The 21,271-nt window shown below is 35.9% G+C and overlaps 1 protein-coding gene across 2 annotated transcripts in view; it reads left to right on the top strand.

Moving 5' to 3' along the window:
* The window catches only part of TMX3 (thioredoxin related transmembrane protein 3), a 44,003-nt gene that overhangs the window by 4,993 nt on the left and 17,739 nt on the right, over window positions 1-21,271 (top strand). Inside the window, exons 3-9 of one of the 2 annotated variants that reach the window (XM_004422627.3) lie at window positions 2,261-2,300; window positions 3,791-3,914; window positions 11,396-11,441; window positions 12,988-13,068; window positions 15,211-15,310; window positions 16,250-16,327; window positions 20,763-20,829. In XM_004422627.3, the coding sequence (XP_004422684.1) occupies window positions 2,261-2,300; window positions 3,791-3,914; window positions 11,396-11,441; window positions 12,988-13,068; window positions 15,211-15,310; window positions 16,250-16,327; window positions 20,763-20,829 (536 nt within the window). Of the gene's footprint in view, window positions 1-2,260; window positions 2,301-3,790; window positions 3,915-11,395; window positions 11,442-12,987; window positions 13,069-15,210; window positions 15,311-16,249; window positions 16,328-20,762; window positions 20,830-21,271 lie in introns of those variants that run through there. The other variant, XM_087439326.1, reaches the window with a different exon arrangement.

Below are 21,271 nucleotides of genomic sequence, written 5' to 3'. Positions count from 1 at the left end.
ATGAGCCCTGCTATATTTTTGCTGACTCATGAGCTGTGGCTAATGGCTTGGTTATTTGGTTGTGTGGCATATAAAACAGGATCCTGGTGAAGACGAGACATTTGGATAAAAGATTGGTTCTCCTTCTAATAAGCGTTTTGTTGTGTATATGGATACTCACCAGAAAGGCCCCTTTGCTGACAAGGGAACATCACCATTGAGCATGCCATACTTGTCAGCTAAATGGGGAAACTGAATTGTTCTTCATCCCAGAGCAGTCAGATGTGCAACTAATTGCCTCCTGGATCCACAAGAGGATGGCCCATGAAAATTCAGATACCATCCTAGATTGGGCTGGCATGCTCGGACTGCCACTGTTACTTCATGTCAATGGACCAGGGCGTTCTCATGAGATAGAACATGTTGGACCCCTGATTCCATCCATATTGTTCCCCTGGATCATGATTGCATTGACACTGTCTCTGGATTTGGTCTAGCCGTCCCCATGCATTCCACTGACTCAGGCCACATTATCCAGGCCCTACAAGACCATATTTGTTTCCTGTTCGTTTTCCCTGAGAACACTGCATCTGATAACAGCCCTGGATTTTGCAGCCCAGGCTACACATCAGTGGGCCCAGTCACGGGGCATACAATAGACTCTTCGTGCTCCATATCATCCCTAATCCACAGAGGTAGTTGAGCATTTTAATGAACAGTTAAAGGAGAGGCTTAATCAGCTGATGGGTAGCCCCATGGGATGCATATCAGTATATAAAATAAAACTTTTTACTAAACCTCAAGGTGAGCAAAGCCAAAATATTTGAATTTACCAACCTGGGGGATTGAATAAGGGTGCTATCCTTGCCCATGGTACAGGACAGGCTGCATTGCAGGTGGATAGATGTGAACACCATTGGACCTCAGAGCTCAGATATGGGGGATATCCTCTCTTTGTCTTAATTACAGGTTTAAAAATCTTATTAAAATATTCCCATAGAGAACTTTTGTCATTCATCCAGTAGATATTGAATATAGATCACTGTGCAAGACACTAGCCAGATGAAACAAATATACTTCTTCCGTGGATTAGCATATTTGTGGTTGGATAACTACAATGTGTGGAAATTGATAATCATGAAGAGGATAAGGGTGATATGGAGAGATTGACTGCAGCTGTGAAGAATTTAGGAAGATATTATGGAGTGATCCTTTTAGCTGGATAGGATTTGAACTTGAAAGAATGCAGAAAGTCAGATAAACATTGTGAACTTAGCTGTGATAAACATCATAGTCTTGGAAATCATAGGGTGCTCGTATTTGAGTGGAAAGATGTGTTGGAACCAGATACTAAGAGTAGCAATTTGTCCTTTTTTTGTAGGTGGCAAGAGAGGGCCTAGAAGGTGTCAAATGAGAGTGACATGATCAGAACTGTGTTTTAGGAAAATCCTTTGTATTGTGTCAGTGTCCACAAAAGCACCCCCAGGTTTGGTTATTGACTAGGAGTGCTCACAGGAGTCAGCCTATAGTCGAAGTCACAGCTATGATCTATTACAGTGAAAGGACATGAAGCAAAATCAACAAAGGAAATGGCTCATGGGGCAAATTCTGAGGGAAACTGGGAATAAGTTTCCAAGAGTCCTCTCCTAGTAGAGTCATGTAGGATGTGCTTAATTCCTCCATCAGGAGTTGTGACCACATGTGAGGAATGTTATCTCCCAAGGTGTTCATTAGACACTCAGTGCCCAGGGATTTTTGATTGAGGGTTGGTCATGTAAGCACCCTTCTGCCTAGCCTGTACCAAAATTTCCGACTCTCAGAAGGAAAGCACTGTTTGTCACAAAACCACATTGTTTGTACAATGTAGGAACAATGGTGGGAGCCCTCCTAAAATTGGCCCTCCTGGATGCCAAGTGAGGGCCAATTTTGCAAGCAGACCTTTTTAAGGATGGCAGCCTCAGGCTTGCTGTGTTAACTGTACTGCACAGGTGTAAACGGAATAGAGGGGCTAGGAGCTGAGGCGTATATCTGTGTTTCTACCAAGTCCTACTTTAATTTTTTTTTTGATTCTTTATTCCTAACTACTTTATCAGTCCTCTTCTTTTATTACGATGTTTAATGGATAAGATTTAGAGGTCACTGAGTAAAACTTTTACATAAAAATTTATTTAAAGAATTTGTTCTGTGCTTCTGTATTTATCAGTTTATTATCCTCACCTATACTATTCAATTGCAAAGTGGAAATGTACAATCAGAGATTTGTTTTCTTGTTGTTTTTTAGGTTTAAAGACAGTCGAAAAGATGACATTTGGCTTGTAGATGTGAGTATGTAAATTTTTTGTACCAATTAACCACCCCTACCATTCTAAGTGTTATTTTCTATTCTCCACCCCAATATGGTAATATGCGGTTAGTGCTTATGTATATTACTAAATTTGTTTTCTTAGGTAGTACTGTTTGGGTTTTTGTATTAAAATCAACCTCAGAGCTTTAAGGTTCCTGGCAGGGGAACCTGTTTTTGATGAAATTCTGATGAGATCAACTTGCAGTTTATGTCTGAGGGAGATTAAGTATGATTTTATTGCAGAATTCACTCTCATTTTTTCATATTATCCAAGAGATTAAGTATATTAGTATCACTTGGCAGTCAAAATCATATTTTCATCTTAAGAGTGAACAGAATTAAATTTTCATCTTCCTTTCCTCACTTTCAAGTTTGGAATGTATTTAAACCGTGTAATGTTTGGGATTCGTTTTGATGTGCCTCAGTGAAAAACAAGTACAGTGGCAGCAAACGAGAGGGAGTAATAATGGCAGAGCTGACAGTCATTGAAGCCAGGCCATGGGCGTTAGGGCCCATTGTTTAATTCTTTCTCTCTCTTTTTGTGTGTGTTTGAACATTTCCACAGTATAATGTTGAAAAATAGATAAATCTCATTTCATGAAAGTGCGCCAAGCAGTTTGTGACATCATTTAACTAGAGGACCTAAGCACTAAGTCCCCAGTCATCTGATGGTTCTGGAGAAGGAAGAACTGTGGTTTTAATTTAGTCAGCCTGACTTGCCCGTATGCCAAGCCAGGCATCTTAATGATCTCCCGTGTCTTACCAGTGGTGATGCTTGAAGTAGCAAAGGCACCTGCTGTGTTGGAATTTCTGTAATAGAGATAGATGGATGTTGTTCATTAACCCTTAGGGGGTGTGCATATGAGGTGTGTATATGTACTTGGTGGTTTCATTTTATGTGTAGACACACTCACTTGGAAGCAAAGACGTTTTTATTGTAAATCGTATTTCTATTTTTTTTTTTTTCGTGAAGAAGATCAGCCCTGAGCTAACAGCCAATGCCAATCCTCCTCTTTTTGCTAAGAAAGATTGGCCCTGGGCTAACATCCGTGCCCATCTTCCTCTGCTTTATATGGAAGGCCGCCACAGCATGGCTTGACAAATGGTGCGTTGGTGCACGCCTGGGATCCGAACCTGCGAACCCTGGGCCGCCGATGCGGAGTGCACGCACTTAGCCACTGTGCCACCAGGCCGGCCCCTCATATCTCTATTTTAAATAGATATCAGCAGTCATTTTAAATGAACTTACAGTAGTATCAGTGTTGAGGATGTGTTGGGAGTTAACCTGTCTAGGTTTATGTGTGTTTTATCTTTTATTATATAACCGCTTTAAAAACTATATTTAGACTTTCTGTCTAAAACAGATTATTATCAGATCATTTAGTCAAAGCGATTCTTTAAAAATTAAGATTGATATCCACAGTAATACAACATTTTTGTGGTTGTCTTTTTTTTTTTTTAAACAAGTTTTATGCACCATGGTGTGGCCACTGTAAAAAACTGGAACCAATTTGGAATGAAGTTGGTCTTGAGATGAAAAGCATTGGTTCTCCAGTTAAAGTTGGAAAGATGGATGCTACTTCCTATTCTAGTAAGCATTTACTCAGTTTATTATTTTACCATTCTCATAATGAAAATGTTTTAATTACATGAAGCAGTATTCAAGGTAAGAGGAAGAAATTTTTTTTTGGTTATGTAAAATTAAAGTTATCTTAATAATTTAAAACTGTACACTTTACAGTTAAATGAATTAGCCATTGAATGGTAAATATGCAGTATATGTTAATCGTATGCCTAACAAAGAAGTGTAAGCCATTGCTCCTACTTTGAGCCCACTTGAGATGATCAGTTTCCCTGAGGCATAAATACAGAAATTTGACTGTTAAACTATTGATGTTGGTTTGTGAATTGAGAGTGAGGTTTGTTGTCTGTTTGAGTAGCCTGAGATGATATAGTAGAGGAGTAAATGGGAACTTGAAAGATGAGTTGAGTTAGGATAAATACAAGTGAGCATCAGAAAAGTATTCACATTGGAGAGAATATTAGAGCAAAATCTTAGAGGTAAAAATGAGCTTAATAAGTATGTACCAGAGAATACAATGTCTTAAAGCAGAGATTGGCAAAAAACCTACAGCCCATGGACGAAATCTGGCCCGCCGCCCGTTTTTGTAAGTAGCGTTATTGGAACACAGCCACACTCTTGGTTCACTATCGTCTGTGGCTGTTTTCATGTTCCAAGGGCAGAGTTGACTAGTTGTAACAGAGACTGTATACCCCACAAAGCCTAAAATATTTATTATCTGACCCTTTACAGAAAAAGTTTACCAATGCCTATCTCAAAGGGTTTGAGAAAAGAAGAAATTAAGTTTAGAGAAGTATGATGTATCATAGAAATTTGGAAAAAGCATGGCTTCAGAAAGCAGACCTGGATTCAATTCCTGACTCTGCCTGCTGCTTTGCTATGTAACGTAGGGAAAGTTTCTTTGTTAACATCTCTAAGCTTTGATGTCCACATTGGTAAATATTTATTAGTAATGCATCCTTTATTGTTTGTTTTTAGATTTGAGTGATGTAGCACATGTAAAGTCTCTTGTAGTATTCAATAAATGTAGGTTCTCTTTTCCTTTAATTAATGAAGAAAGTGGGAGTACGTAATGTGTATTTCTTTTTAGGAAATCAGCATTGCGTACTCAGGATACAACTTTGGAACAAGACAGACCTATGTTTTAATCCCAACTCTGTCATGTCCTACTTTTGTGGCTTTGGGGAAGTGCTTAACCTCTTAACTTTAGCTTCCAGGTCTATAAATGGGAGAGTGATAATCCTCAAGGTTGTGAGGATATTAGTATTTCATGTTCACAGTCCTTGGCACAGTGGCTACCCTGTATTACACGCTAAAGGATAAGACCAGATTTTAAGGGCCTCCCAGTTCAGACAAAGTGTTTGGATTTTATCAGTTGTCAATTGAGAAGTAATACATATTTTTGAGAAGGCAGGTGACTTGATAAAAATGTTTGTGGCAGCAACATATAGGATAGAAAAGAAGAGCATTTAGAGACAAGAAGATCATCTAAGTCGACCTTTGTATGCATCTTGGTGTAGGATGCTGGGAGCCCAGACTTGGGTACCAGCAGTGGAGTCAAGAGGAAACAGGAATTTTTACAGACATTTTCAAGGGTGAAGTCACAGATGTGATAGATTGGCTCTGTAGTATAAAGAACAACAATCGAAAATAATAGTACATATAAGAATCTTAGTGTAGTTACTGAACGACACTGCTACTGGTTATATGGAAAAGAATAATTAATTTTGTGTGCATTTTCATGTTAGCAGCTGTTTTGAATTTATGGTATTTTCCTTTATTGATGTTTGGAAATAGGGAACTGGAGTGCAGGTGAGATGTTAGAGCTGGATTTATTGTCACAAATTAATTATTGAAACTTGGAGAGGAGAAGAGATCAGTGGCAGGAAGTTATTGGAGAGAGAGAGAGAGTAATATGCTTGAGTTGGCATTTCTTAAAATAAACTTTTAACAATGTTTAAGAAATTATTCCTTTCTGCCATTGCTCACGAAAGTAACTTTTTGTGTCTAGGCATTATGTGTTGATTGGACGTGCGTACACGTACATTTATTCATATAGTCATTCATTCATACTGACTCAATCAGTATATATTTAGTAACTACCATTTGTCAAGCCCCGTACTAGTCTCTAGAGATTAAAGAAAGACCAAAACAAAGCCTTCTTGTCCTGGAAGTGCTTACAGTCTAATAGAGGGAGAAAGAACAACAAACCAAGTGCAATAAAATCTTACACATGGCAAATTCTTGTGATCAAGTCAATTAGTCAATGGAATAATAAAGTAAAATAATGTTTAAAGGAATGTGGGAGTATGGAAAAAAATAATCAGTAAGAAAAATAGTATCTATAAATCAGTAAAAATCTTAGTGGTGGATTATTCGTGTGATTCTACAGGGATAGCACTTTACATCAAGTCAAATTCTTTTTTACAGTATCTAATTTGTTAGTTTATTATTTAGTTTGTATTAAGTGCCCCTGTGTACCACTATTGATTAGGTGGCACTATGATTAGGGAAAAAATAGCCAAGACTTTTTGCCTGAGTAGCTTAGAGGAGAAAGTGTTTTTAATGCTGTGATTAAAAAGCAGTAGTATTCTTTTAGGTCTTAAGACTTCATGTATGGTAGGTAGCCTTTTAGGTACTTTATGGTGGGACTTTTTTTCATTTCATTTTTCATAAACCATTAAGAGGTTTACCTTTTTGCTTCTGATATATGATTGTTATCTTGTTCACTTAGCATTGTGTAATACATTATATTGAATTAATAGGAAAAAACCTCTATAGAAGGTGCATAGCACATTATCTCAAGCAAACCATCTGGCTTTGGGAAAAGAGAAAGGGGAACTCGTATATACTGAGGCCCACCCTCTGCCAAGCATTGTGATAGGTGCTTTATATGGAATAAACCTCCTCCACCTACTTTCCCACCCCAAACCCCAACCTGCATGGTGATGCGTGCTTGTAAATCCTTGTGACTACTTGAATCATATAAACGTAGTTTATTGAAAAGTCATTCTTTTGTCAGAGAGTTGTAGAGTCAGCATTCGGTCAGCAGATATTTAATGAGTGCTTCCTATATGCCGGGATGTGCCAGGCACATTCTAGGCATTGGTGATACATCCATGAGCAAAACAGAGAAAAGTTTCTATTCTCGTGGAATTTATGTTCTAGTGGGGAGAGAGAAAAAATAACCAATAAACATAAGTAAATTGGTGTTATTTAGTGTTTGAGGTTAGTGATGGATACACTTTCCACTTTGTTACAGAATCAAGGAGATGTTTTATGTGCTATGGAGAAAAGAAATATTATCTTCCTAGTATTTAAAAAAAAGTTAAAGTATTCAAAAACTACTGTCTAGAGATTACAAGTAGATTTTTGGCATATAATTCTTAAAATTTCCTTAAATACTTTGACAGCTCCAATATAGGCATTTTAGTAGAACTTGGAATCAAACAGGTGAAGAAATAGAAGTTTTTTTCAAGCTAGCTGTCAACATTATTTTAGGTCTAACTATAAAATACTAAAGAATTGGCTGTTGTATAGGTATCTCTTCTACCCGCCCCCGTAAGTTGCTTTTCAAGCAGTCACAGCATCAGTCTTTCTCAGTGTTTAGTCTGCAGACTACCTGCCTTAGGATTACTTGAAGTGCCCAGTATAAATTCAGATTCTGAAGACCCACACCAGCCCTACCAAATGAAAGTCTTTGCGATTGGGTCGTGAGAATCTGTATTTTTAACATGGACTTCAGGTGATTCTGCTGCACACTTAAGTTGGAGAACCACAAATTAAAGTATTATTTTGATGGGTAGATAGTCATTTATGGGATTTTGGTTTGGGGTGGGATAGAATTATTCAGTGCTGAAGTGTAGAATATCTCTTAGAGTATTTGAGGGTAGCTTATTTCCCAATCACATAATTGCAGTGATTAGGAGCAAAAGCCCTCATGCTCAGTCCAACGAATCTTGGCGTATAGAATTCTTCAACTAGAGAAATTTGAACTGTCGTGATTTATCCTGCCCTTTGTTTGGAATTGTACCAAAAATTTCTCGATGCGTGGTTTTAACTAATAATATTATTTATCAACATAAAAGGTTGTATATTATTGGATGTAAATTCAGATATATATTTTAGCCTCTCTTTTTTGTACATATCTCTTCAAAAATGAGTACTAAAATTGTTTCTTATTCAGAAGTTAAAATATGTTATGATGCTACGTGTAATGGTGTACTTTTTTCCATTATGAAACCACTGAAATTCTGTTTGTTCTTTAACCTAAGTGTGACGTCATTTTATGATAAAGATCATGTTTTACTTCTCTTTGATGTGTAAACTTGCAGCAGCATTTGGCCAATAATATTCTTATTCTGATTTCTTGTTCGCAGATTATATTTGCAAATTAGTTTTACCTTTCTAGACTATAAGCCCTTTTGCTCAGTGTATATATTTCAGGGTTGCTCATCCCTGGCAGTATTGACATTTGGAGCCAAATAATTCTTTGTGTTTTGGGGAGGGCATTGTGGGATGTTTAGCAGCATCCCTGGCCTCTATCCCTACATCCCAGTAGTACCCTTCTCTTCCTGCTCGAGTTGTGGCAACCAGAAATGTCTCCAGACATTGCCCAGTGTCTCCTGGAGGGCAAAATCGCCCCCACTTGAGAACCGCTGCTATATTTTATTTCCTTTTCATGTTAGATACATAGTGATACTCAACAAATACTAAGAAAAATAGAATTTTGAACTGAAAATGACTTCAGATTAAGTCCAGCTGCTCTCTTCTTCCTACCTCCTATTGTATAGATGAAGTCGCAGAAGGTAGGTAGTGGTGAAATAACTTTGAGTAATTTCAAACACCAAAGTTAGGGGCAGAATTAGGCCCAGAATCCAAGATCACCAGGATTCACATTGAAACTTATCTCTACATAAAGTTATTATCATTTCAAGGAGAAATGAAATTGGGGGCTTCATGTTTAACCTCATTTTATGAGCATTTAAAATTACAGACTTCAGGGGAAGTTATTCATGTTACAATGGAGTCTTCAATTTGTGCAGGAATTGATCTTAGGTTTCTAAACAAACCATTCTTGTCTAATACAAGAAAAGAACAATAAATTTAAACTCAGCCTTGAGTTTCAGTCTCAGCCCTGCTACCTAATCAATGCTTGCTCTCAAACAAGTTACCAGATCTCCCTAATATTAGTTTCTTTATCTGAAAAATAGCATTAGCACCCTTTTCCCCCTTCACAAAATTGTTTTGAGGTGTAGTGGGAGGTATATTAAAGCCAGTCATAAGGTATTCCACACATGCTAGTTCTTGTTAATATTATCTGGACATTGATGTGTCACCAGATAATTACCTAACGATGAGATCAGAATCAAGAATAGAAAGGAAATGGACCTAGCATTTAAGGATCTCTATGTGCCAGACTCTGCTAGATTGTTTTCCGCATGTTTTCTCATTTTAAAATACACCCCCCCCCCCCCCCCACGAGATGAGTGGTATCCTCAGATGGGAAAGCAGAATAAGAGAAGTTAAGAAACTTATGCAGAGCTGCACCGATAATAAATGGAGAAGTTGGAATCCTGACCTGGGTCATCATTTGTCTATGACCCATGCTTTGCTTGTGTGCTTTTTTTAATTATACAACCATTTTCCTTTAGGGAAACCTAAGTTTGAAGTTTTAGGAGTCATTGTCAATTGAAATTCTGTCAGAAATGAAGGTTAATGCTCAGGGAGCCAAGGGACCATAGAGTGGGTGGTATCAGACATTTCCATCTGTAGATAAGAAAACTGAGGCCAAGTTATAGGGTTAAATGTGGAGCTGGGATTTTCTCTCTGAAACCTATCATGAGAACCACAATGTCAGCTATAAAATGCTACCACTAGATTTTCTTGTTGAGTGCGTGTTTCCTTTTCTTTATTTGATTTGTGTATAAATAAATTTTACAATAAATTATATAAAGAATTGCTAGTGGGGTATACCCCCCCCAGTCAATTATATTAGTCTTTAAGTTATGGCATTTCTTAATAAGTTTTAGTTGAAGGTAATAAGGGCTAGTATTTACCTGCCTCCTTATTTTGGCAAGGGGGGCATTAAGAACATACTTTACTCAGTTAATCTCCCCCTAATCATTTCTCTGTTTTTACTGGGAAGAAGACAGTCTCAATAACAGCAGTCCTCAGTTAGAATATACCAGACAGAACTAAGTCCTAAATTAGAGACGGGCGCACATAGTCAGAGGCAAGACCTGTATCTTCAGAACCTGAGTTCTTATTTTTGTTACCTCTTCTGTTTGTATTGCCTCTAGTTAAAAACCAGTGTTGATCACTGTCCAGATGTTTCTCCTCTCTCCACATGTTTAAGAGAGAAGCTCTAGAGTTGACAAAGCAAGGCAGAGAGATTTTTAGATGTTGTTTTGCCACAATTCACTTTGTCATTATTCTTGTGTATTGGTGGGGAGTGATGAGAAACCAAAGATTAATGATTACCAATGTGATTGGTAAACTGGAACACACGTATAGAAGTCGTTTCCTTATACCCAAGTGTGATAAGAAAATATCCTAGAAATAAAGAAAATTGACAAAGGGAGAGATCATATGAGTAAATACTGTATACTTTGCATATACTAGTATAGTTGTGTAAATATATTGTACATTGTCTATTAACTGAGACTATTTTATTTCTTCTTTCTTGCTTTAGTTGCCTTGAATCTTTAAAGTAGTATAGTGTTAATTTGCCATATGCTATAGTGATTTGTATATTTCTTAAAATCTTAATTCTCTATCGTTTGATTGTTTTTATTTTTGTTTCTTCTTTCCCTCAAAAAGATGCCATTGTAGCAACTATATCTTATTTTAATTAACGTGTGGTTTCAGAATAATCTTTGAGATAATTGGAATTATTCTAGGTTATTACAAAAGCAGAAACTTCTAAGTAAAGTTGCTTTTAGATCATATATTGACTGCAGAAATGAAGTAATTTTGCAAACATGATTTATGTTTTTAAAATTAAAATACAATGCAGTTCTTTTAAGACTCAGAAAACACTAAAGGACGAGATGGGCTTTTGCAGGTTTTTTTTGTTTTTTTTTTTTTTTAAGAAAAGTCAGTGATATCTAGATGAAATATTTGTCCTGGAAAATGAAGTCAAATGAGAAATGAGACTTTATTTATATATATTTTTTAACAAGAATATCTTTTAAAATAAGTATTTTAGAGATAAAATTATAACTCTTCTTTTGGCATTTATTTCTTATTTGTCATAGTGTTTTGTGCAGGCCGTAGGTTGGATTATTAAGTGATGGTTTTCTATGGGAATGTGATGTTTTTTCTTTTTTGTGTGTGGTTTTTCTCTTCTTTTTTAAGACTTAAAAACAACATATCTGTATGGGTTTGTATAAATATATCTATATATTTTTAAAGTAAAAGGCTCATTTATTACCTAGTTTCTCATTTTTTAAAAAAATTTAGAACTATTTATTCTTTTTCTTATCAAGGCATTGCTTCAGAGTTTGGAGTTCGAGGTTATCCAACAATTAAGCTGTAAGTTGAGTGTTGTATGTTTATATGTGTATTTTTATTAGTTCACTCTACTTACGTTTTATTACGTTAATTTCTAGTAATTTCCTTGGAGGACTGAAGATTTGGGTTCAGCACTTCTTTCTAGGCATAGTATGTGATCAAAGTATATGCATCTTTATGCTTTTCTTTGTACTTAAGTAAATGTGTTGTCTAAGGCTAATTCACTAAACATGTTTTGAGTGCTTACTGTGGACAGGCACTATGCAAGGGATACAGTTGTAAATTATGAAAGGTCTTTTACCCTTGAGGAGTTCAAGAGTGTATTCTGCTGTATCTTGTGAATCCTGTCTCCTAACAAATTTTACTTTTCTATAATTAGAATAGACTTGTTTCGTTAGAGATGAAAGAAAGAGAATCAAATTGATGGATGTTAGTTCTAATCAGTAGATGTTGATCAAGTCTAATACAGAGGTATAAGTTGGGAGAAATGGTGTGATAATTCTAAAGGACTTAGAGTCATGATTTTATTGAATTTTATCATCGGTGTCATCCTTATTTTGGTAACATGGGGAGTTGAGGAGTTATTTTGAAACTTATTTTTATAGCAATGTGAGTTTTTATTTCAGTATTAAAATTTCAAATTTCAAAATTTGACTAAGTTTAACTTTTTTATTTCTTGAGTTTTCTGTTGACCTCACTCCTTCCCCCACTTTTTAAAAATGTTTGCTAAGCATCTTTTACTTTGTTGTGTTAAGTAAATTATTCATTCTGTTCTTTCTGCTTAACTATAGATGTTCTATTGTGTTTTCATAATTTAAAAAAAAATCTCAGTTACTTGGACACATAATTTATTGGCAGTCTTTTCGAAAATTATCTAATTTTCTAAAAATGGTATTTTTATGCATTGTTTTACTGTGTAATCTTGGAGCATCTATCAAGCTACTATGATGTTGTATTGCTTAAAATTTGTCTTACCTTTACCAAAGTACATTTAATTCCCTGCCCTTGAACTTACCTTTTAACAGAGAAGGTAGTGAGAATTATAATGTTTTGACAAGCTCTTGACTGTGAATGTGCAGATTATTCCATTTTTAGAAGGCATAGACACAATGCAAATATCAAATGCAGTCATGCGTCACCTAACAACAGGGATACATTCTAAGAACTGCATCATTAGGCGATTTTGTCATTGTGTGACAAATGTACTTACACAACCTAGATGCTATAGCCTGCTACACATCTAGGCTATATAATACTAATTTTGTGGGACCACCATTGTCTCTGTGGTCCGTTGTTGACTGAAACGTCATTATGCAGCGCATGACTATAGAGAGTGAACTTATTTCGTGTAATTTTAATAAAGTATAACCTTTTCTTTATATTTTAAGTTGTTGGTCCCTTGAAGCCACTTGCCTACTGTATTTTACATGGTTATGCTGTTTCTAAAACTCCTCTGCATTAATTATATACTGTAATTTTATGTAACAATAGAGAGTGGTTAGCATTAAATATTAAAACAGTTGCAATAATCCAAGGGTTTTATATTTCTTTTTTTTTTTTTTTTAAGATTAAAGGGGGACTTGGCATATAATTATAGAGGACCACGAACTAAAGATGATATTATTGAGTTTGCTCACAGAGTATCTGGGTAAGTTCTTACTAAGAAAAGCCTTTACTATATAATATTAATATTTGAAAATGTATTTTAATAGACCATATTGAATGTGCATATTTTTAGGGACTTAAATAAATAAACAGACAGATTTTATTTAGGTTATGAGAAAAGATAGGGTTATATAGCATATGCAAAGAGATCCTTTAAAGAAACAAAAGGGACCATGATTTGTATTATATACTTGTTAACCCCTCATTTAAATTCATTTAGCGTATAGAAGAATATTTTTCCTCATGGATTTTTAATACATTTTCAAAATATGATTACTTCTAACAACTTTGTGAATCTTAATTTTTATTTTATTATAATTTTGGTTCTGTACTGCCTTGTTTACATCAGTTAATTTTTCATGTTACGTAATTGCAGAGTTTTAAGAGAAACCCCACAATATTATTGTTCTGAGTAGACTTGGGCTTTAATCCCTAGCCTATGATACTGGAAAATGCTTTTTAGATACAGCTAAAATACTTGTCCTGATCTATCACGTGCTACTTTATGCTGATTGTGAGGTATTATTGCACGTTTTGCTTAGAATGTGACATAATTAGAACCCAGAGATCTATTTGAATTACAGATCTCTGAGGTTTTACTGATAAGGAGACAGAAATTCTTCCATAAGCATTTTCTGTTGGTTTGAATTTGGTGATTTTGTGTTTTAATATATGTCTTGCTGGGATCTAAAGAAAGTTGGTGCTTATGATTGTATAGTGTGATTCTGTGGAACTTCCTGAAGAGAACATTTATCCAGATAGATTAACCTATATTGACTTTGAAAGTACAGGCACTTTCTTATGAGTTTGACAGGATATATTATATTGATTGCTTTAAATAGCTTTAAATTGAAATATTGGGGTGGATTTATTGGGTGGCATGATACTATATGGCTTAAATTATTTGAGAAAAGGCACAGGATAGGAATAATCTTTATATATTAAAGTTTGCAAAGCTTATTAACATAATTTTTACTGTATTTTCTCATTGATTGCATATTTCATTTTCTTTATTTGCTTGATGAACAAATAAATTTTGAGATAACTTTATATGAGAGGATTGCTAGTAGGATGTACTTTATTCTCCATGACCTAGATTAGTCTTTATGTTTTGGCAATTTTTAATGAGTTTTAGTTTAAGCTTAAGAAGGGCCCTCCTGATGTAACTAGGGGTGACTCTGTTGCAAATGAAGTTTCAAGAGTCAGTTCTGGAGTTGCATCACAGACCTGTTAATTACTGAAGTATTGAAATAGAGGCTACGGTGGAGTGATGCAATGCATCTAGAGAATTGTGCATTTTGAAAATACGTTTGCCTTGGCAAAGTATGTTTTGTTCTTTTTGCAATTTTGGTGGAGTAAAAATCTGATACCGCAGACCACATTTAAAAGAAGACTGCCTCCTCTGTTAGTTTTTTAATAATATTGTGTAACTGGTATGTTTTATAGTGACCTTTGATGTACTTCATTTCTCAGTCTATTTGGCTTTAAAATATGCTTGATAATAAAACTCTTAGTAGAGATTTGTTTTCTCTTTATGAGGTTCTTATGTACTATTATGACTATCATTTTCCATTTTATTTTTCCTGAGAAGAATAGCATACTTATGAAACATTTTAGATTTTAACCTCTGTAGGGTATTTTAAAACTATATAGCATTTAAATGGACAGAATAAGACATACATATTCTTAACATAGTATTATAAACTCCTGGGATAGTACTTCCTAGTGTGTTTATGTGAATGATCTTTTGAAAGGAAGAAAAAAATAATTCTCATGTGGATTGTTTTGTTTTGATCTGAGGACTCTGAATGGATTATAGTTCTGTTTTTGCCTGTCAAAATATTGGCTAAGATGATACTCTCTAAAGGAATGTATTTGAAACATTTTTTAAAGTGATAGATTACATTGTGGGTACTATATTTTTATTATATAGATATAATAGTGGTCATGGGCTAGAGTTTTATTAGATTTATTTGTATTGAGTAATACACTTAAAATACAGTTAATATGACATTAAAACTTTATAACTTTAGACATGATAGGCTATCATATAAATAGGAGTAAATTGTTTACTGTCTTTAGTTTAAATGCAAGTTGGTTTTTTGTTTGTTTTATTTTCAAACAGGGCTCTAATTCGGCCACTTCCAAGTCAGCAAATGTTTGAACATGTGCGGAAGAGACATCGTGTATTTTTCGTTTATATAGGTGGAGAGTCACCTTTGAAGGTATCAGATGATTTTTATTTTTTTTTTATTTTTTAGTGAGGAAGATTTGCTCTGAGCTAACATCTGTTGCTAATCTTCCTCTTTTTTTGCTTGAGGAAAACTAGCTCTGAGCTAATATCTGTGCCAGTCTTCCTCTATTTTGTATGTGGGTTGCCACCATAGCATGTCTTGAGGAGTGGTTTAGGTCCATGCCCAGGATCTGAACCCATGAACCCCGGGCTGCTGAAGCGGAGCATGCCGGACTTACCCACTACGCCATGGGGCCAGCCCCATTATTTTATTTTTTAATCCACAAACACAAGTGTATCGAAATTTAATTTTATCTATAGCTAAAACTTCACCAAAACCTCAAAATTACTTTACTCTTATTGGAAATACTTTAGTTCAATTTAAGTATTTTTATTAAAAAAATACTTTCTTATATACCCTCTATAGTGTTTGCTTTCATGAAACAGAAGTGAGTAAAAAGTCGATAGATGTTGCCTGCTTTAGTATTTCTTAGTATTTCTGCTGTTATTGACCTGGTTATTTAAATTTTATATGGCTTTTTTAGCATTTTAAGTTTTTGAGACTGCAAAATGCAATTTGAGTGTAGACTTTTTGAAGGCAAAAGGTCATTGTCTTAGGTGTGTGTGTGTGTATATCGCATATCTATTCCTATAATCATCAAATTAAGTTAATAAATATGAATCGAGCTTATATCATACTTAATGAATTTAACTTGAAGGAGTATAAAAGCACCTAGTTACAGTGGTCTTTTGCCTTAGAAGCAGTTTATTTCATTTGCTTATGTTCCATCTTTCCACATAAAAGGACTCAAGGTAGCAAATTATGATGACACTACTTAGTGATAATACTACTTGCTCTGAATGTTTAATGAGGAGCGACTTGATCTTAATTAATACTTAGAAGTTACCTTTTTTCTTTTTGTCTTCACAGGAGAAATACATAGATGCTGCTTCAGAATTAATTGTGTATACATACTTCTTTTCTGCCTCAGAAGAAGTGGTTCCCGAGGTAACATTTAAAATTGGATTTTAATGACTTAAATTTCATTTTTTAAATTATTTCTTGATTTTATCTATCTGATTTATTTACTGTGATATGTCTGGAAACAGTAAACTTGTTAACTCTTTACTGCTGGCACCAGATTGCTTATCGTTAATAAGCAGCTATCACTAGATTCATAGCATTTAGGGATTATGATTATTACATTAGTGCTTTTTTTCTCTTTAAAATAATAGCAGTAGTGGGGCCGGCCTGGTGGCGTAGCGGTTAAGTTCGTCTGCTCCACTTTGGTGTCCCAGGGTTCACAGGTTTGGATCCCAGGCATGGACTGACACACTGCTCATCGAGCCATGCTGTGGCGATGTCCCATATAAAGTAGAGAAAGGTGGGCACAGATGTTAGCCCAGGGCCAATCTTCCTCAGCAAAAAGAGGAGGATTGGCAATGGATGTTAGCTCAGGGCTAATCTTACTCACCAAAAAATAAATAAATAAAAAAAAAGTAATAATAATAGCAGTAGTGAGAAGTGATACCTCAAACCCTTAAATTGGTTTATAAATAGTAGATTAAGTAATATATAATAATATGTATAATATATATTAATAAAAAAAATATATATATATAAATTAAACAACTACTTCTTATCCTCTAATCACTTTCCATGCACGGTTTTAAGTCCTGGATAATTGATGACAAGCAAGATCATCAGGATCCTGGTAGGATGGAGCTTACATTCTCATGGGTGGAGGAAGTGGACTGAATTTTAGTGTTGCAGGGGAGGTCTTCTATTGGGTCCTCAGATCGAGATAGTGATCATCAGTAAACAAATCAATAAACAGGATATCATAACTGCTATAAAAAAATAAAGGAGTAATGTGATAGTAGGGACATTTAGAGATGGGATGGCTGCTCTGGCTTGGTTGATTAAGAAATGTCTGTCTGAGAAGAAAATATTTGAACTGGGACTTGCATAACATGAAGGAGCTGTGGAAAGATCTGGGCCAGAGTAGACCAGAAATGGACAGATGCCCAAGGTGAGAACATGCCTGGTATATTTGAGGAATGGAGTAGTAGGCCATTGTGGCTGTAACACAGTGAGAAAGGAGGTAGGAGGTAGCCAGAGGCCAGTGGAGGCCTTGCAGGTCGTGGTCTTGCGTGTGGTAGGCTGAAGTTGGTGAAGAACTTGGTCTCATGTTCTTTTTAAGGACATTGCTCTCTGCTAAGCACAGAATGAATTGGATAGGGATGAGAGTGGATCCAGAGAGATCAGTTGAACTCTTGAAGTAATCTAGGAAGTTTGAGCTTGGAGGTTAGTAAGAGAATTGGGGAGAAGTGAAAGAATTATTGTGTTTGGAGACAGAACTGTTTGAACTCGCTGATATGAAGGAAAAGGGATGAATCAAGGATGACTCCTAGGTTTTTGTTTGAATAGCTGGGTAGGTGGTGGTATTACTCATGACCTTGGAAATATTGCGAAAGGAGCAAGTTGGGGAATGAGGGCATGATCAAGAGTTTTGAATTGTTCATTTTAATTTGATTCAGCATATTAGACATCCAAGTACAAGCATCCAAGTACAAATATGCAGTTGGATATAGAGGTCTAGAGTTGAAGCTGCATAAAGAAACTTCTTAGACACGGAATACAAATTTATAAGGAAAATAAGAAGGCCAGGACCTAAAGATAGCAAAGGAAAATGAGAAGTAGGAAAACACAACAAGTGGGAAGCCAAGAGAAAAAAGTGTTTACAAAAGGAGTGTCTAGTTGTACAAGATTCTTGCAAGGTGATCAAGATGAGAAGGCGACGGTAACCACAATATTTGTCCACATGGAGGTTGGTGGTAGTTTTAAGAGAAACAGTTTGAGCATGATAGGGAAAAGTGCTTCACTGGTGTTATTTGAGAGAATGCGGGTAGGAAATTGGAGGCCACAAGTATAGACTTCTCTTTAGAAAAGTTTTACTGAGAAGGAGACCCGAAAAATTTGGCAGTAGCTGAAGGGCAACATGAAATAAATCAAGGGAGCTTTGTCCCTTTAATCACTATAAGTTATAAAACTTTAAACAATTTTTTTTCACAAAGATATGTCATATTACACATTTATTACTTTTTTGTTTAATATTTTTTAATGTTTAAATATTTTAAGAAGATTACATGATTCCCTAGAGTATGTGTTTAATACTTCCTGCAAATATACATAGATGTTTATCTTATAAATATGTATTCTGAAATGATTTTCAACACCTTGGGGAACTGCAGACAATTCCTGCTCAGCCTAAACTGATGTAGGTTTACTTAGTTTGTCTAAGAAGTTATTTTGCAGTATTTTATGTGTATGCATTTACTCTTGATGGGGAGGGAATGGAAGAAGAGCCATACTTGCCATCAGAGTCTCAAACAGTGCCCCAAAAGGTTATGAACCACTATTCTGGAATGTCTTAGGATATCTTAATGTGATACAAAGGCCTAGAATGGACTAGAACTATAACTTTTAATACGCTTTTATCTCCTAAGTCCAGTGGACCACGTTTTAGTATTAGAGATCAGTATATATACTGGACTCTCGTCTGCAAAGCTTTCCAAGCAGTTTCATTTGGAGTGCACCAGAGGGTTTGCTGCATTCTGGGCCCTGACTCCATCTGACACCATCTCAGTCCTCATATAACGATGGGATGTCTTAGATCAAAATCCCTAGAACCTAGGAGGTCTGGGTGAGCACAAACTGCATCTGCTACATGGGCATACTTCTTGGATATTATGTATTATTTTTATTATTATTAGCCTTCTCAACTAGTTTCTTTAAGCATTCTTTAATTATTTCGGCAAATATCAATACTTGTCATCTCTTTTTTAGTTCTGAGTATGTGATTGCAGAAGTCTGCTAGGGGGAGTAATAGTTATTTCGGAGTTATTTCGGATTTTTACTCTCATAGAGAATTCTCAAATAAAGGCAAAGCCCGTGATTTTATGTTCTCATATTTTGAATTTTAATGTTTGGTCACACAAAACTTCCTTAGCTGTACCACTAGTATTTATGAAAACCCCACTAAGTGTAATAAGGGAATATGAAGATAAAAATAAGAGACTTTCTGACTTCAGGATACTTAAAGATGAATGGAGAAGATTGGCGTGTAGACAAATAACTGTACTATAAGATAGTGAGTTTAAAGGAACAACAGGAAAGAGGAGGAGGGATTCAGAATATGTAGAAATAGATGGCTGCCAGGTTTCAACTCTTTGGTAATATTATAGTATGGCCCACTCAGGGATGTCCTTGAAAGATGAATGGAGAAGATTGGCGTGTAGACAAATAACTGTACTATAAGATAGTGAGTTTAAAGGAACACCAGGAAAGAGGAGGAGGGATTCAGAATATGTAGAAATAGATGGCTGCCAGGTTTCAACTATTTAGTAATATTATAGTATGGCCCACTCAGGGATGTCCTTGAAAGAGAGAGATGCTGAATGTTAAAAAATCCTTCCAAAGCACCTTTGTGGATGAGTTGCCAAGAGCAAGTGAATAGAGGCATACTTGGTGATGGAGCCCCCCCTAAGAGCTTTACCACTGCCCTTAAAATAGTTACGTTGATGGTGCTGTATCATTTTTTTACTAGTAGGATAACCAGATCGTTCTGTGCTGCCTGAGATATGCCTCCTCCCCTTTTTAATCTTTCCAGGACACTGTCTTTATTTTTATTTTATTGTTATTATTTTTATTTATTAGTTATCTACTGATTTATTTATTTGTTGTTACTTTCGGTATTACCACACTCATGTAATAATTCTATGTGGCTTACCCAAACTATCTTCTCTGCTCTGATAGTGATTTCTCTACAATAATCTTACTATTTTGAAGTAATTGCAACACAGGTGTAAGAAGCAGGTGCCTCCTGAATGAATCCCTTATTACTAATTACCGTTATGAGTTCCCATTTGTAAAGCAGTTTATAGTGTAAGCCTGCTCTCACATATGTTAACAAACCCAACTCTCCTAACTCCCTGTGAGGTGGGGGCTCAGTGTCCTTGCTTTACAGAGGACCAAGCCGACTGTCCAGGTAAAGCTATGGACTCATCGTCACACAGCCCAGGAGTGGCGAGGGAAGAACTCGAACCTACTCATGCTGACGGATACCTTAGCCCCTGCTCTTCTGCCGCTCAGAGTGCCTCTTGTCCGTTACTCCCCGTGATGTCTTTAGGTCTGTTATCAACTCTAAGAATATTCCATGGTTTTCACCACAGCAAACAGGGCACGTCCAGAGGATGTATAAAGAGATATCAAACCCAGTCCTTGCATGAGCTTGAGATTGACTGTGCTCTTTTTAACTGTTTGTAGCAATTTTGTTATTGTTGTGTTTATTTCCTCATATCCTTCAATACTTTGACATCATAGCTACCAACTGAAATTTTTTAAATGATAATTAAAGTTATTTACACTTCTTGTTTTTCAGTATGTGACACTGAAAGAGATGCCCGCTGTGCTTGTTTTCAAAGATGAAACTTACTTTGTTTATGATGGTAAGTTCCAAAGTTTTAACTCATATAAAATATCTTAAAATTAAAAGGCTGTGTTTATCATAGGATTTAACTGTTGCTGAAAGATTTAGTAAATGTAGCTACTGCTTACGGTTCCCGTTAGTTGAAACACTGATGACCTTTTCTTACCCTTCAACTTTAATTTTTCCATCCAGTGTTCTTTCATTCTGGGTTTTGCCTACAATGAATTTTTTTTGTTTTATGAGGAAGATTAGCCCTGAGCTAACATCTGTTACCAATTCCCCTCTTTTTGCTGGGGAAGACTGGCCCTGGGCTAACATCCATGCCTGTCTTCCTCTACTGTATGTGGGACGCCGCCACAGCATGGCTTGGCAAGCAGTGCATCGGTGCGCGCCTGGGATTCAACCTGCGAATCCCGGGCCTCTGAAGCAGAACGCATGTGCTTAACCACTACAACACCGGG

Source organism: Ceratotherium simum, chromosome 14 (genome assembly GCF_057802395.1).
Source record: "Ceratotherium simum simum isolate JZ-2026a chromosome 14, ASM5780239v1, whole genome shotgun sequence".
In the NCBI taxonomy this organism is placed as follows: Eukaryota; Metazoa; Chordata; class Mammalia; order Perissodactyla; family Rhinocerotidae; genus Ceratotherium; species Ceratotherium simum.
Note: the sequence above shows the minus strand (reverse complement) of the source record. Positions and strands in the feature narration are given on the sequence as shown.